Genomic DNA, 13,916 nt, shown 5'->3' with positions numbered 1-13,916 from the left:
TTATAACCACGACACAGAGTTATAATAAAAAGTTGTTTGGAATATTGATAGTGGAGAAAAGGTTCCATATATATATATATATATTGAGAGTATTAATTGTTAAGTAAATTATGGATAAATAGTGTAAATTATAAGGATAAAACTTTGAAAATTATGTGTGGAGTAGTGTTCAAAAATAGAATGTGCATAAACTTGGGAGACGTACCATAAAAGAAAGGTATGCATAAATAAGGGGGACGAATGAAGTACTATATTCTATGTTAAAATCCACAGCAGCGCCTGGGAACTAAATTAAATTTTGGAAATTAAAATGATCAATCTGAGCCAAAATTTTATTATATAATCTATTTTTGTCATTTTTTATCATAATATATAAAATGCATTATCAATGATATGCAAATTATGTTTACAATAATACGTTTCTTGATAATATACAATAGTAGATATATATATATATATAAAAAAGTGCATATATCTTACGTGGTCTCGTGCATAGACAATTAAATTAGATGTTCAAATAATTAAGTTCTCCCCATTTCAGTTTTTAAATGAAAATCCTGATTCAAAATTGGGAAATTGCATTAATGTTGTCTAATAGCTGGGAGGTGAGAATCCTCTAAATTACATTTATTAATTACCCCTGTCTCTCTCATCTCTCTCTCACATAAACACAACACTATCATCTCCCATGCACTTCGCCTATATAAGTTGCAAGGCTCACCATCACCATCAGCAGTCTATAATAATATCATCACCACCATTTATCATGGAGATGAACTCTCAAAACCAAAAGAATTCTTACTTTCCTGCAAAACTCTACTCAAAGACAGCCGAATTCATGAATAAAATAAAGAAAATCGGAGAGGAAGATCCAAGAAGGATCATACACTCCGCCAAAGTCAGCTTGGCTTTGACATTAGTCTCCTCCTTCCGACCCCTCTACGATTAGGGATGTCAATGCAGCCCGAAACCCGTGGGCCGACCCGAATAACCCGACAAAATTAGAGGGTTAGGGTTGAAAAATCGCAACCCGAAAAAACCTCCACCCCGATTAGCCCGCACTCGACTAACCCGGAACCCGATAGGGCTAGCCCGAAAACCCGATGGGCTGGCCCGGTGGGCTGACGGAATTGTGACTGATGCATCCAGTTACAACTTGTGCTATGTTTAGATCTATGGTATTTGCTTAAATATATATATGTAGCCTCATTAAAAAAAATGAAATTAATTAGTTAGAATATATATGTGTGTGTGCAATCTCATTAAAAAAAGTGAAATTAATTACGGATTTTTTGTAGAAATTGATTATTAGTATCTCATTAGTTAGAAATTAATTATTAGTATCTCATTTTAAAGTGATACCAATTTTTTTTTTTTTTCTGTCAATGAGACGTGCATGGCAAATCCACTAATTATTCAGTAATAATCCAGATTGATTCTAGTGCATTGATACATGTTAAATTTTACTATCTCATTTTAATATAATTTTGTTTATGTAATCTTGAATATCTTATATTTTTGCATTTCATGCTTTGCTATATAATTTATATCTTTAATATCTATGTATATTTTATACATTATACATTAGATCATTAGGAATAATAAAATACAAATGATAATTTTATTTTTACGCCTTCAACCTGATTAGCCCGATGGGCTAGCCCGAAACCCGAAAGTTTAGGGTTAGGGTTGAAGATTTACAACCCGAAAAAATCTCCAACCCGATTAGCCCGCACCCGACTAACCCGGAACCCGATAGGGCTAGCCCGAAAACCCGGTGGGCTGGCCCGATTGACATCCCTATCTACGATGCCTTCGGACTCAACGGAATGCGGCCAATCTTAACTGTTGTCCTCGTCTTTGACTTCACTGTCGGTAACTACATCACACTACGCATTATTAACATTTTTTTTATTTTACTTATATATAGGTTTTTTTTTTTTTCAAATTTGAACCCTAATAGTATTATTATAGGCGGAACCCTATCAAAATGCATAAACAGAGGGTGCGCAACGGTGCCTGCCGCCGCTTTAGGTGTCGGAGCTCAGTATCTAGCCAGCGTCTGCGGCGAGAAAGGCGAGCCTGTCGTGCTTGGACTCATGGTTTTCGCTTTAGGTGCAAATTAATTACTAATTCATATGATATTTACATGAAATAATATATATGTAAAAAATAATAATGTGATTGTGTATAATGCAAATGCAGCTGCGGTTTCTACGTTTATACGTTTTTTTCCGAATGTGATGAGGAAGTATGATTACGGAGTGATGATATTCATACTGACATTCAACCTAGTGGCGGTGTAGGCCACGCGACTTGTATGGTCATATCCGTATTCTGTTACCCGGTTTGGGCGGGTCGGGATTTGCACTATTTTATTGCTGCAAATATTGAAAAGCTTGCTGCTTTTTTACAAGGTATATTGTGATCTCTTTGTGTGTGGAATGGGATAGGAAATTTCCATAAGTTTGTTTCTTTTTCTTCTTAGAAAGAATTTAACTTAAACACGAGACAATTAATGGCATTGTCAATCACGTTGGATGGCAATGGGTGGGATTTCACACATATCTTGTTATGTCCAAATTATACTAGGTTCTGGGTCTAAATTCGGTCCAGATCTATTGGATTAAAAAAAATGAGATTTCATGGTCATGAGTTCAAATCCCGCGAAAATTTCAATTTTTAAATCCATGGATATCCCTAAAATACAAATTATGAACCCATGACTTCTATGTGGAATATCTATATAAAAATGTATGATTTTTAAAATCTAAATTTTTCGCTCCACGTGGGTTTTGAAACTAGTTTCATGAATTCATCCAACAAAATAATTAATTTATCGTAAATTTTCATGATTTAAGGATTGAAATGGTCCCTATAGTTATTTAAATTTGCTAATAATAATAATAATAATAATAATAATAATAATAATAATTGTTGCATGTAAAATAATGCAAACTAGTGCAAGAATTTACGGAGAGAACTCCTTAATTATAATACATTCGATAAACAAGCCTATGTATGTAGGTACGTGATTCACCAAACCTATTGGAGCTAATATAAATAGATGAGTTGAGGATTGTTTTTTCGGTCATCAAAGTATTAGGTGTAGAATTTAAAAAAAAAAATTAAAAGGAAAGTCTTTAATCACGATTAAGACATTAATTTGGATTTGAATTATTTAAATTAGTTTTAAGTTCAAGTTTAATGTGTGAAATTTATTTAAAATATATCATGAATTTATTTATTGTCCTTCAATTAATATTATGTTATACCATATATGTTACGAATTATGTATCATTAGGGATCCGATCAATGGGTCCAAAACTTCACAATCATTGGTGTCGTAATGCAATTTCATGTTAAGTTAATTTATGTTGTTAGAGGCTCGTTTAGTGGGTTGAGGACATTAAAGTCCTTATTATGCCACAATGAAATCATGTTATATGTATGTCATTGTTACCGTGTGAAATCATATTACCATTTTATTAATTTAAACAATTATGACATGATGATTGACACTGAATAGAGTCATCTCACATTTAATATTTTCATGTGTTTCATGAGTTCGGAGGTGCGTGGATGATCTAATGACACAACAAATTATTTTAAGAAAATTATATTTTTGCATTACTAAGTTATATGAGTACATTTAATATTTTAAGTTTATAAGATATTTCTATCGTGGATCTTTATTATCATAGTTAACAATATTAGAGTTTTTTCACTTGTTTTATAATTTTAATATTTAATTCTTCAAGTATTCTTTATTCACAGATTTTACACATCGAGTCTTATTTTTGGAAGGCCCAAATCTAAAAAAAAAAAAAAAAAAAAAAAGAAACAGATTTGGATTCTCAAATTTGAACTAGATTCAAGATGCAATGCCATCCCTAGTTGCAAATGATGGCTTGTTTTAACTTTTACATGTGACTTTTTTTATTGTATTAATTTTATATTTTGTTTTCTTTTCATACATGTTTATAGGATTTGGAGGTGAGCTTCTAACTTTTGCTGGGGAAGAAAGTAACAATGCTTCAGACGCCACGAACATTAATGTCGAGAAATCGTTTCTCAAAGGCTACAAAAGCGCGCGTGCTGAATTCTAAGGCCACAGAGGAATCGTTGGTGAGAACATAGATCTATATTCTATATAGGGCACATCGGATTAAATAGGGGCGGACGTATAATTTTTCTTCAGGCAGTTTCAATATATTCTGTCTTATTTACTTATTTAAAGATGCCATTTTGATCTTCTCTTTCTATTAATTATAATAAATTTAATTTTATCGATTAAATAATGAACAAGATGAACGTCGATTTTCCACTTCACTCTTCACTCCTTCTTCTCTTCCGGCGAATGTCGATTTTCCAACAAAATAAATAGGTATAGTTGTTATGACGTGTTTGGTTAATTAAGGGTGTAATTAATCTAATACTACATGCAATTAATGGCGACAGGCAAATTTTGCATGGTGGGAGCCACCACACGGTAAATTCAAGTTCAATCATCCATGGAAACAATACTTGAGGTGAGTAGGGAATGTGCATGCCTCATGGAATCACTACAAATTCTAAATCTCTTAAAACGGCGACCTCAGAATTCCAAATCAGAATCCGACAGTCATGCGTCGAAATGAGCACAGAATCCGGCAAGGCCCTTAATGAAATCGCCACCGCAATCAAGAAAATGAGGCACCCCACCGAAACCCACGCGCAAAACGCCAAATCGGCAGCGGATCAACTGAAATGCATGCTCCAAAACTCCTCGCTGCCGTCGAAGCCGGATTTGCAGGAGATGCTGCCGCTACTCGTCATCGCTTCTGTACTTATCGACATCATTAACTGCGTTGACGAAATCGGTTCACCAACTTTCACGAAAAGCGCATTTTAATAATCCGAAGTCAATTACCGAGAAGCAGGTTCTTCACCGTGGGATCGTCAGCCACGTTGCTGACGGCGGTGATCATGTGGTTGTTGAGATTCAGCCGGCTGCCGACTCGCCGGAGAAGAAGAGTGAGCCGCCTTAGAGAGAGGCAATTAGTATATATATAATTAATTATATACTCTAAGTAGAAAGATATATGCATTATATTTAAAATTACAATCATAAAGATATGTTATTGTAATATATGAAATAAATATTTATAAAAGATGCATTATTATATATTTAACATATATTTTTCAATGTGAAAATCAATATCACGGCGCTTTATTTAATCAATATCTAGATCTCTATATAAATTAGATTGGTTTCTAATACGTTCACATAGTTCCCACGATTCACGAAAACCACTCATGCATCTATGTATATTGATGATATGAAGTGCAACCAAAAAATTTAACCGAAAAACTGGATTGGGAGATAGCTACTTAAAATTATCCGCTAATAAGGACTTTTTAGAGCAAAAAAGGGAAAGCAAACTAAATAAATAAATTAACCAACATTTTTTGTTCAGTGCTATATGTAGCTGCAACGGGCCAGTCTTGCATGCGGCGGTCGCACTCCAGTGCGACGGGTCCGCCCCGACCCGCGCCCGATCCGATCCGTGCCCAGATCCGAAATCCTGAATCCTAAATTATTACATTTGTTTATAATAATTATTACTTTTAATAAGCATGAAATATACATTTGTTCGCACAAATGTATACTTATATAAATATAGGTATTTACCTTCATTTAATATAAAGTATTATATTTTCTAAACCCTAAACCCTGTAAACTAAACCCTAAGCCTGAACACTAAACCCTAATAGGAGTATTTACTTTTAATAAGCATAAGATATACATTTGGTCGCACAAATATATACTTATATTAATATAAATATTTACCTTCATTCAATATAAAATATTATACATATCAATATACATTTATATGAACAAATGTATATATATTATGTTTATTAAAAGTAACAATTATTATAAACAAATGTAATAATTAATTAGGAGTATGGGTCAAACTCATGCGGGTCAGAGTTTCGGGTCAGGAGGACGGGTTTGGAGCCGGGTCCACCCGTCGCACCCAAGAATTGGCGAGCTGCAACAAAGGAAAATAATCAATTTTAAGAGGTTGAGGTACAGAGTGATTTATTACATGTTGAAACTGATACAACATAAATGCAGCCATGCAGGTCAGAAGAAAGAAAGAAAAGAAATACAATAAAAATTTCAACGCGAAAACGTCAGCAGCCATGTCGTTTAGCGTTGCTCCGATCCCCAGCCATAAATTAATAATAGTAAGAAATTAAAACACCAAGTAAAAATATTAGGAATTTCCCTGGAAACTAGCACAAATGAATATTTAAATATATATTGGGTTAGTTGCTTCTAAAATCAAGAACTTGGCTATAATTAACTTTTTTTCGTGAATTTAATTTGTACACTAGTAATACGAACTTACATTTTGTTGCAATTTTCTTCCAAAATAAAAATTCAGCCAAATTAAACTCAAGTAGAGGAGCTATATATAGAACACTACGTACAATTAGAAGACATAATTCAGAAGAAGACGAAAGGTTATGAATCCTGAAGAATTTTTTTTAAAATAGGAGCAATTTCAAAATTCGTGATAACTGTTTTGGAGCTACAGATTATAGATATTATAACCCCTTGTAATATCCATGTCTTCTAAGAATGTGAAATGAGTTAGATTTGTATTTAAAAATCTTTTAGATTTTAGATTAATTTTTTTATTTTGGTCAATTATGTCAGTATTATTTATTAAACTATACTCCCTTCGTCCGCTTCAAATGACTCAAAAAATTGGACACTGAATTTAAGAAATGTGTGATAAAGGTGTAAAGTGGTGGTGGGATAACCCAAAAAGTAGTGTTAAATGCCTAATTTTATTTCTAAATTTGGATTGGATCATTTGAAATGAGATAACCCAAAATAGAAATTGGGTCATTTGAATTGGGACGATGGGAGTAGATTTTTTTTAGTTTCTGTTGAAAACAAGCTAACTGTATGGTTTTTATTATAAAATAATTTTCACTTTTTTTTTTAATGTAGTAAGAACATAAACTCGATAGGATCTCAATCAGTCATCAGCATGCCATCCAATTCACCAACTACCAATATGATATGTAAAAATGTGTATGATTCGTATGTTGCACTTTGTTAAGGTTTTGCTTCATTATATTAAGTAATTAAATTTAAGTAAAGATTAATTTTACAAGCTTTGTTCAGCTTTAAGATCCGTAAAATGTTCTCACTCATTTCAATTTCTACGAGGTGAACTATAAAACAAGTATGAACGACTATTATGATATATTCAAAATTTAATCAATAATTACAGTAAGAAACAATTATACATTCATCAAGTAATCGTACTATTTTTTTTTTTCAACTTTCAGTTTTCAAATTAAATTAATGCATAGTTTGACAATATTTTGTGTGGAGTTATGTATTTATTATTAGTCTACAAACCTAATTCTTTCAAAATAATTAAGAGCTTCTATAATTCATTTATTACATATATATTTAATGCATTAAGTGTGTATGAATAATATATAAGGAGTTTCCTAAATGTATGCATTAAGCGTCGTAAAAATAGGACATTTCTCGGCCGATAATTGGCCAAAAAATGTCCTGCGGATGCAACACTTATTAATTAGTGTCCTATTTTACTCTTAAAAAAATTAGTGTCCTATTTTTACAAGTTCGAAAGTTATTGTCCTAATTTCCAAATCAATCTAAGTTATTGTCCTAAAAAACTCTCGAACTCACCAAATTATAAGAATATGCATGGTAGTAGTTAAGAATAAGACTTCCTACACTTTGGGTGCAGTTGTAATAAGTGGAAGCAAGGTCGTATATTCCACAAGAATTGGTGAATTCACACTTCTAAATACTAATAAGTTTTTTTCATCCCATTTGATAATCAAAGTTCAAAAGATGTTGATAACTAAAACAAGCTAAATAAAGAAAGCAAACAAAAACAACAAAATAAACTTAGTAAATAAATTGGAGAATGACTCGAAGGAAAGTTATCATAGGGACTAAATTTCAAAACAAATCCCAAGACATAAGAAGACATAAATAAGATATAAAAAGATAGAGATTCATAGACAAAATCTTATATAATCCTTATTTTCAATCTTGTAGTCTCGATGAGCTCATTTCCAAGCCTTCCCCTTCTACCCTTGGTTATGGTGATTTTGTGTGTGGAAGAAATAAAATGGTAGAGGAAGGTTATGGGTTGGAGAGGACAAAATTGGAGGCTAGGGTTTGTTTAGGTGTTGGGATCTCAAAGATTAATGATGAATTTCCCCCTAATTGAAGGTGTTGTGGTGTAGGGATTTGCCTTGTAATTAGAAAAATATAATATGTGCATTTTCTTCCTTTAATCTTACTTATTCATTATAGTATTATATATTATCATTATAACTACAATATAATTTTGATGGTCAAATTTATACACATATATAAGATTTTATTTTATTTTTTATTTACTTTTTCACATCTGCTTGCAAACATTAAGTTAATAATCAAGAATTAATAGCATTAAATATTATTATTTTAAATAAATAAATTTTAGTACTCCCTCCGTCTTATTGAATTTGTCATGTTTTTCTTTTTGAATTGTTCCATTGATCTTGTCATGTTTTATATTTGATAATTATTTTACAGTACTACAAATAATATGATCTTACATTTTTATATATTTTTACTATATTAATTATATTCTTCTTAATAATCGTGGCAAAAAAAATGAGATAAGTCTAATGAGACAAGAGAAGTACTCCTTCCGTCCCAACTTTTAGTATCCAATTGAGAGTGACACGAATTTTAATAAAGCGATTGTGTATGTTGTGAGTAGAATAAGAGTCTCATCTTTTATACTCCCTCTGTCCGCCAAAAGTAGACCATTTTTACTATATTGGGCGTCCGCAAAGAATAGACCACTTTCCTTTTTTGGAAATGGTCCCACCACCCACTTTAATCTTTTATCCTTACAAACACTCTTTATTTATAAAAAAAACCCACCTCAAATTCAATCTCAACCACACATCTCATAAAGTGGTGGGACCCTTTCTCCACTACATCAAAATCATCAACAATTTTATTAATTCCCGTGCCCAACCAAAGTGGTCTACTATTGGCGGACGGAGGGAGTATTTTTTTGTCTTGTTTCGAAATTGTGGGTTGGGTGCAGATGATGCATCTGTGTGATTTTGTGTGTGTTGTTGGTACTGCTGGTACCAAAGGTTTTTTAATAAATTCCTTTTTTCTTATCAAAAAAAAGTAAGGGTCTTATCTACTTTTACTTAAAATAGAAATGAATACTAAAATATAGGACGATAAAAAAATGAAAATTGGATACTAAAAGTTGGGACGAGTATTAAAGAAGAGGTAATATGCGAGACGCACATCCGATCCACTCGCCTAGTTATTACAAAAACGTGAAGCGCCATTAATTATCGGGAGAGTTGCCTTAAATCAACATGTTGATATCATAAAGTGGGGAAGCGTTATATTCCTAAGTTTCCGTACGCGAGAATTGATATGAGCCGTACATTTTAGAGACTCAAGTCCACTTATCATAAATTACATTGAATATTTATTCCCTTTTTCCCCAACATTTATTATTTCTCGTCAACTACGAATTCGACCGGTTTGGGCAATCTGCCGAAATTTCGTGGCTGCTACGACTATGGTAAGAAAATCGTGCAAATGAACATCGAATAGGATAGCACTATAATAATAATAATAATAATAATAATAATAATAATAATAATAATAATAATAATAATAATAATAATAATAAACTACCCACACATGGTCGTATTAACGTTATTATTTATGAAGTATTACTCTTGTATATATGAACTGCCACGTATATGTTTTTCAAAATCAAAATAATAAAATTTAAATATATAGAGGATCATTTCACCGATTGATAAAAATAGCTTTCGAAAATGAGCTTGGCTTGTTAATAATTACTAATTCTGAATATATATATATATATATATATATATATATATATATATATATATATATAAGATTAATGTGTACGTGTATATTATCTTGGTGGAGGTATGTGTATTTGCGTGTGTGAAAGTGTGAAGTGGTGGGAAACAGCACTCGACGAAGAACAAACAATTGTTAAAAGTTTGAGTATTTTTATGGTTTAATTAATAGGAAAGCTGTACCCCAGTATTGAAAAAGAAAAAGTCCAGATACAGGAAAAAATCCACCTTTCGCCGAAAATAGTTTTCTTAGTTTTGATGATTGTGTAATTGGTACTTTTGTCATCATAGCTATGATCAAACATAAAAACATTAGCATAAAGCGAATATCAATAAACTATAGTACTGCGTATCAATTGCACCTCAATATAACCTTTAAATAAATTTACAATTTAATACTTAAAATCATTAACTTTTTAATGGAGTTATCCTGAATTACTAGCTTCTTTCAATTTCTTCCGTCCATATGAAGTATGAAATTTTTAATATTTTGATTCGTTGATAATAAGTAGTGTGACGTTTCCATTTTACTACACATACCTTTATATTTTTTAACTTAATTCATACTCAATATTTATATATATAAAAAAAAACACATCTAACATATTATTTACAGTTGTCTAATAAATCAACTTTGATAAATCTATTTCTCCACTTTATACACATCATCTCTCAACTATTTATTAAAACTTATGCCTCCATACCACAAACACGCTTTTGATGGATCCCTTTCAATTTACAAGTAAGTATGAGCTACCAAAAAAATAACAAAAATGTCCTAAAATTCAAATTTCATTTTTAAAAAAAACATATATTATTATATAAGATGATGATGATGATGGTGATGGTGATGATTATTTTTATTATTATTATTTAAATTAAATGGAGAAAAACTTTGTTGCTTTGAGGCCAAGTCCATTTCCCATATATTTTGTGTTAAAATCCACTTCAACATTTGAGTATTGAAATTAAATTTTGGATAGATGATCAAATATAAACTTTTCCTTTTGTAGTAAGTTAAACTGATCAATTTGAACCATTTTTTTATTATTATGTAATCTATTAATGAAATGAATCTTTTTTCTTGATCAAAAAAATTATTATGTAATCTATTGTTGTCATAAAAATAGATTATATAATATATAAAATGCATTATAAAAAATTAATTAATTGTGCATATTATAGGAGAGAAGTTGTACGTGATATCGTCCCATAGATAAATAAATTAATTAGATGTTCAAACTTCCTTGAATAACTTTGAAAGATAACAATAGCTATAGTTCTCCTGGTTCCAGTTTTAAAATTAATGAAAAACCTGATTCAAAAGTGGCAAAGTGCTTTAATATTGTTGTGTAAAAGCTGGGAGGTGAGCATCCTCTAAATTACATTTATTGCCCCTATCTCTCTCACACAAACACACAGCTATCATTTCCCACTTTGCCTATATATATGTTGGAACTTGGAAGCTTACCATCACCATCAGCACTCTATAGTTAATATCTATAGAGCTTCTCTTCTCTCCATCTCACCAGCCATCACCACCACCACCACCATCATGGAGATGAACTCACAAAACCAAGAGAAATCTCACATGGCCTCCTTTCCTGCAAAACTCAAATCAAACACAGCCGAATTCATCAACAAAATTAAGAAAATTGGAGAGGAAGATCCAAGAAGGATCATACACTCCGCCAAAGTCGGATTGGCTTTGACATTGGTCTCCTTCTTCTATTACTTCAGACCCCTCTATGACGGCTTCGGACAGGCTGGAATGTGGGCAATCTTAACTGTTGTCGTTGTCTTTGAGTTCACTGTCGGTAAGCATGCATCACACTATACATAATTAACAATAAATAATTTGTTAAATTAATTTGAAGCATAATATTATTATAGGCGGAACCCTATCAAAATGCATCAACCGAGGCTGCGCAACGCTGCTTGCCGGCGCTTTGGGTGTCGGAGCCGAGTATTTGGCCAGTGTCTGCGGCGAGAAAGGCGAGCCTGTCGTGCTCGGACTCATGGTTTTCTCTTTAGGTACAAATTAATGAATGAGTTAATCATCAAATATTTACATGAAATGTAAAAAAATTAATGTGATATTAATTGTATATATGATGCAAATGCAGCTGCGGTTTCTACGTTTACGCGGTTTTTTCCGAATGTGAAGAGGAAGTACGATTACGGAGTGTTGATATTTATACTGACTTTCAGCCTGGTGGCGGTGTCGGGTTACCGGGTGGGGCAGATATTGGAGCTGGCCCATCAGAGGCTCTCCACCATTCTCATAGGCGGGGCCACTTGTATGATCATATCCATATTCTTCTGCCCGGTTTGGGCGGGTCAGGATTTGCACTATCTGGTCGCTGCAAATATTGAAAAGCTTGCTGCTTTTTTACAAGGTATATTGTGATTTGTGTCCTTTTCTTCTTAGAAAGAATTTCATTACATTGGCGACCACGTTGGTGACTTGTTTTAGTTCTTTTTTTAAAATGTGACTTTTTTTTTATTGTATTAATTTTATTTATTTCTGCTTTATAGGATTTGGAGGTGAGCTTCTAACGTTTTCTGGGGATGAAAGCATCAAGGATTCAGGCGCCAAGAATGTCGAGAAATCGTTTCTCAAAGGCTACAAAAACGTGCTTAATTCTAAGGCCACAGAGGAATCGTTGGTGAGTAATATTCACAAATCATTTATTAGCGCACATGGCATGGGATTGATCTCATATTTTTATCTTATTTTCTTAGTTAAAAGACACCATTTTGATTTCGTACCACCCCTTTCTTTTTCTTTCCCTTTCCTCTTTCCCTTTTTCCGCATATCAGATTAAAAAAATACTACTACTATATATATTTTATCTATCAAAATAATGAAGGCGCGAGATGAGTGGCAATCCACTTAATTCACTCTTCGATCACCCCTTCTTCCTCTTCAGAGTTTCCGGCGAATGTCGATCGATTTTCCAACTATATATATATACATAGTTTTTATCCAGGTTTTGGTTAATTAAAAGGGTGTAATTAATCTAATACTTGCAATTTGTAAAAATGGTGACAGGCTAATTTTGCATGGTGGGAGCCACCTCACGGTAAATTCAAGTTCAACCATCCATGGAAACAATACTTAAGGATCGGAGGCCTGAGTAGGGAATGTGCATGCCTCATGGAATCACTAAATGCATACACAAATTCTAAATCTCTTAAAACGGCGACCTCAGAATTCCAAATCAGAATCCGACAGTCATGCGTCGAAATGAGCACAGAATCCGGCAAGGCCCTTAATGAAATCGCCACCGCAATCAAGAAAATGAGGCAGCCGCCGCAATCCGCGGAAACCCACGCGCAGAAAGCCAAATCGGCAGCCGATCGACTGAAAACCATGCTCCACAACTCGTCGCTGCCGTCGAAGCCGGATTTGCAGGAGATGGTGCCGCTACTCGTCATCGCTTCCGTACTCATCGACATCATTAACTGCGTTGACGAAATCGCTCTCTCGGTTCGCGAACTTTCCCGAAAAGCGCGTTTCAAGAATCCGAAGTCAATTGCCGAGAAGCAGGCGCCGCCGCAGCAGCAGATTCTTCACCGTGGAATCGTCAGCCCCGTCGACGGTGATCATGTGGTTGTTGAGATTCAGCCGCCCGCCGCCGACTTGCCGGAGAAGAAACTCGCGCCTCGGAGAGATACAATTAGTATATAATTTAATTGTATATATATGTTGTATTTAATTTAGTTTAGGGTATAAATATACATATGCCGCAGTACTTGTACATGAGACTATGTATTTTTGTGCGATACGATTGGTCGATGATGTAGACGTGACGGTGGTCATATGTATGGTTATGTAAGTGCGCTGAATTAAATTAAATAATACTAGTATATATGTAAACTAATTAGAGACGCAAGTGAAGAGGCAAACTTATACTGTAGCTTATTAATTTTCTTTAATA

The 13,916-nt window shown here is 33.2% G+C and overlaps 1 protein-coding gene and 1 pseudogene across 1 annotated transcript; both read left to right on the top strand.

The window, feature by feature from the left end:
• The first annotated feature begins 766 nt into the window (after nt 1-766).
• Nucleotides 767-5,030, top strand: LOC131023605 (aluminum-activated malate transporter 8-like; annotated as a pseudogene).
• A 6,408-nt stretch (nt 5,031-11,438) lies between these two features.
• On the top strand, nt 11,439-13,871 carry LOC131020479 (aluminum-activated malate transporter 8-like). Its single transcript, XM_057949301.1, has 5 exons — nt 11,439-11,789; nt 11,866-12,006; nt 12,099-12,371; nt 12,511-12,641; nt 13,028-13,871. Exons 1-5 carry the CDS (start codon nt 11,528-11,530, stop codon nt 13,664-13,666), a joined length of 1,446 nt encoding a protein of 481 aa, XP_057805284.1. The 5' UTR covers nt 11,439-11,527; the 3' UTR covers nt 13,667-13,871.
• The last annotated feature ends 45 nt before the right edge of the window (nt 13,872-13,916 follow it).

Source organism: Salvia miltiorrhiza, chromosome 4 (genome assembly GCF_028751815.1).
Source record: "Salvia miltiorrhiza cultivar Shanhuang (shh) chromosome 4, IMPLAD_Smil_shh, whole genome shotgun sequence".
NCBI classification, from domain to species: Eukaryota; Viridiplantae; Streptophyta; class Magnoliopsida; order Lamiales; family Lamiaceae; genus Salvia; species Salvia miltiorrhiza.
The sequence above is the reverse complement of the archived record's forward strand: the minus strand, read 5'-3'. Positions and strand labels throughout refer to the sequence as shown.

Excerpts from the sequence above, each read along its gene's own strand:
- LOC131020479 (XM_057949301.1), top strand. The coding sequence starts at position 11,528 with ATGGAGATGAACTCACAAAACCAAGAGAAATCTCACATGGCCTCCTTT. Across the intron at positions 11,790-11,865 it reads TGTCTTTGAGTTCACTGTCG|GCGGAACCCTATCAAAATGC; the intron begins GTAAGCATGCAT and ends ATATTATTATAG. Across the intron at positions 12,007-12,098 it reads ACTCATGGTTTTCTCTTTAG|CTGCGGTTTCTACGTTTACG; the intron begins GTACAAATTAAT and ends ATGCAAATGCAG.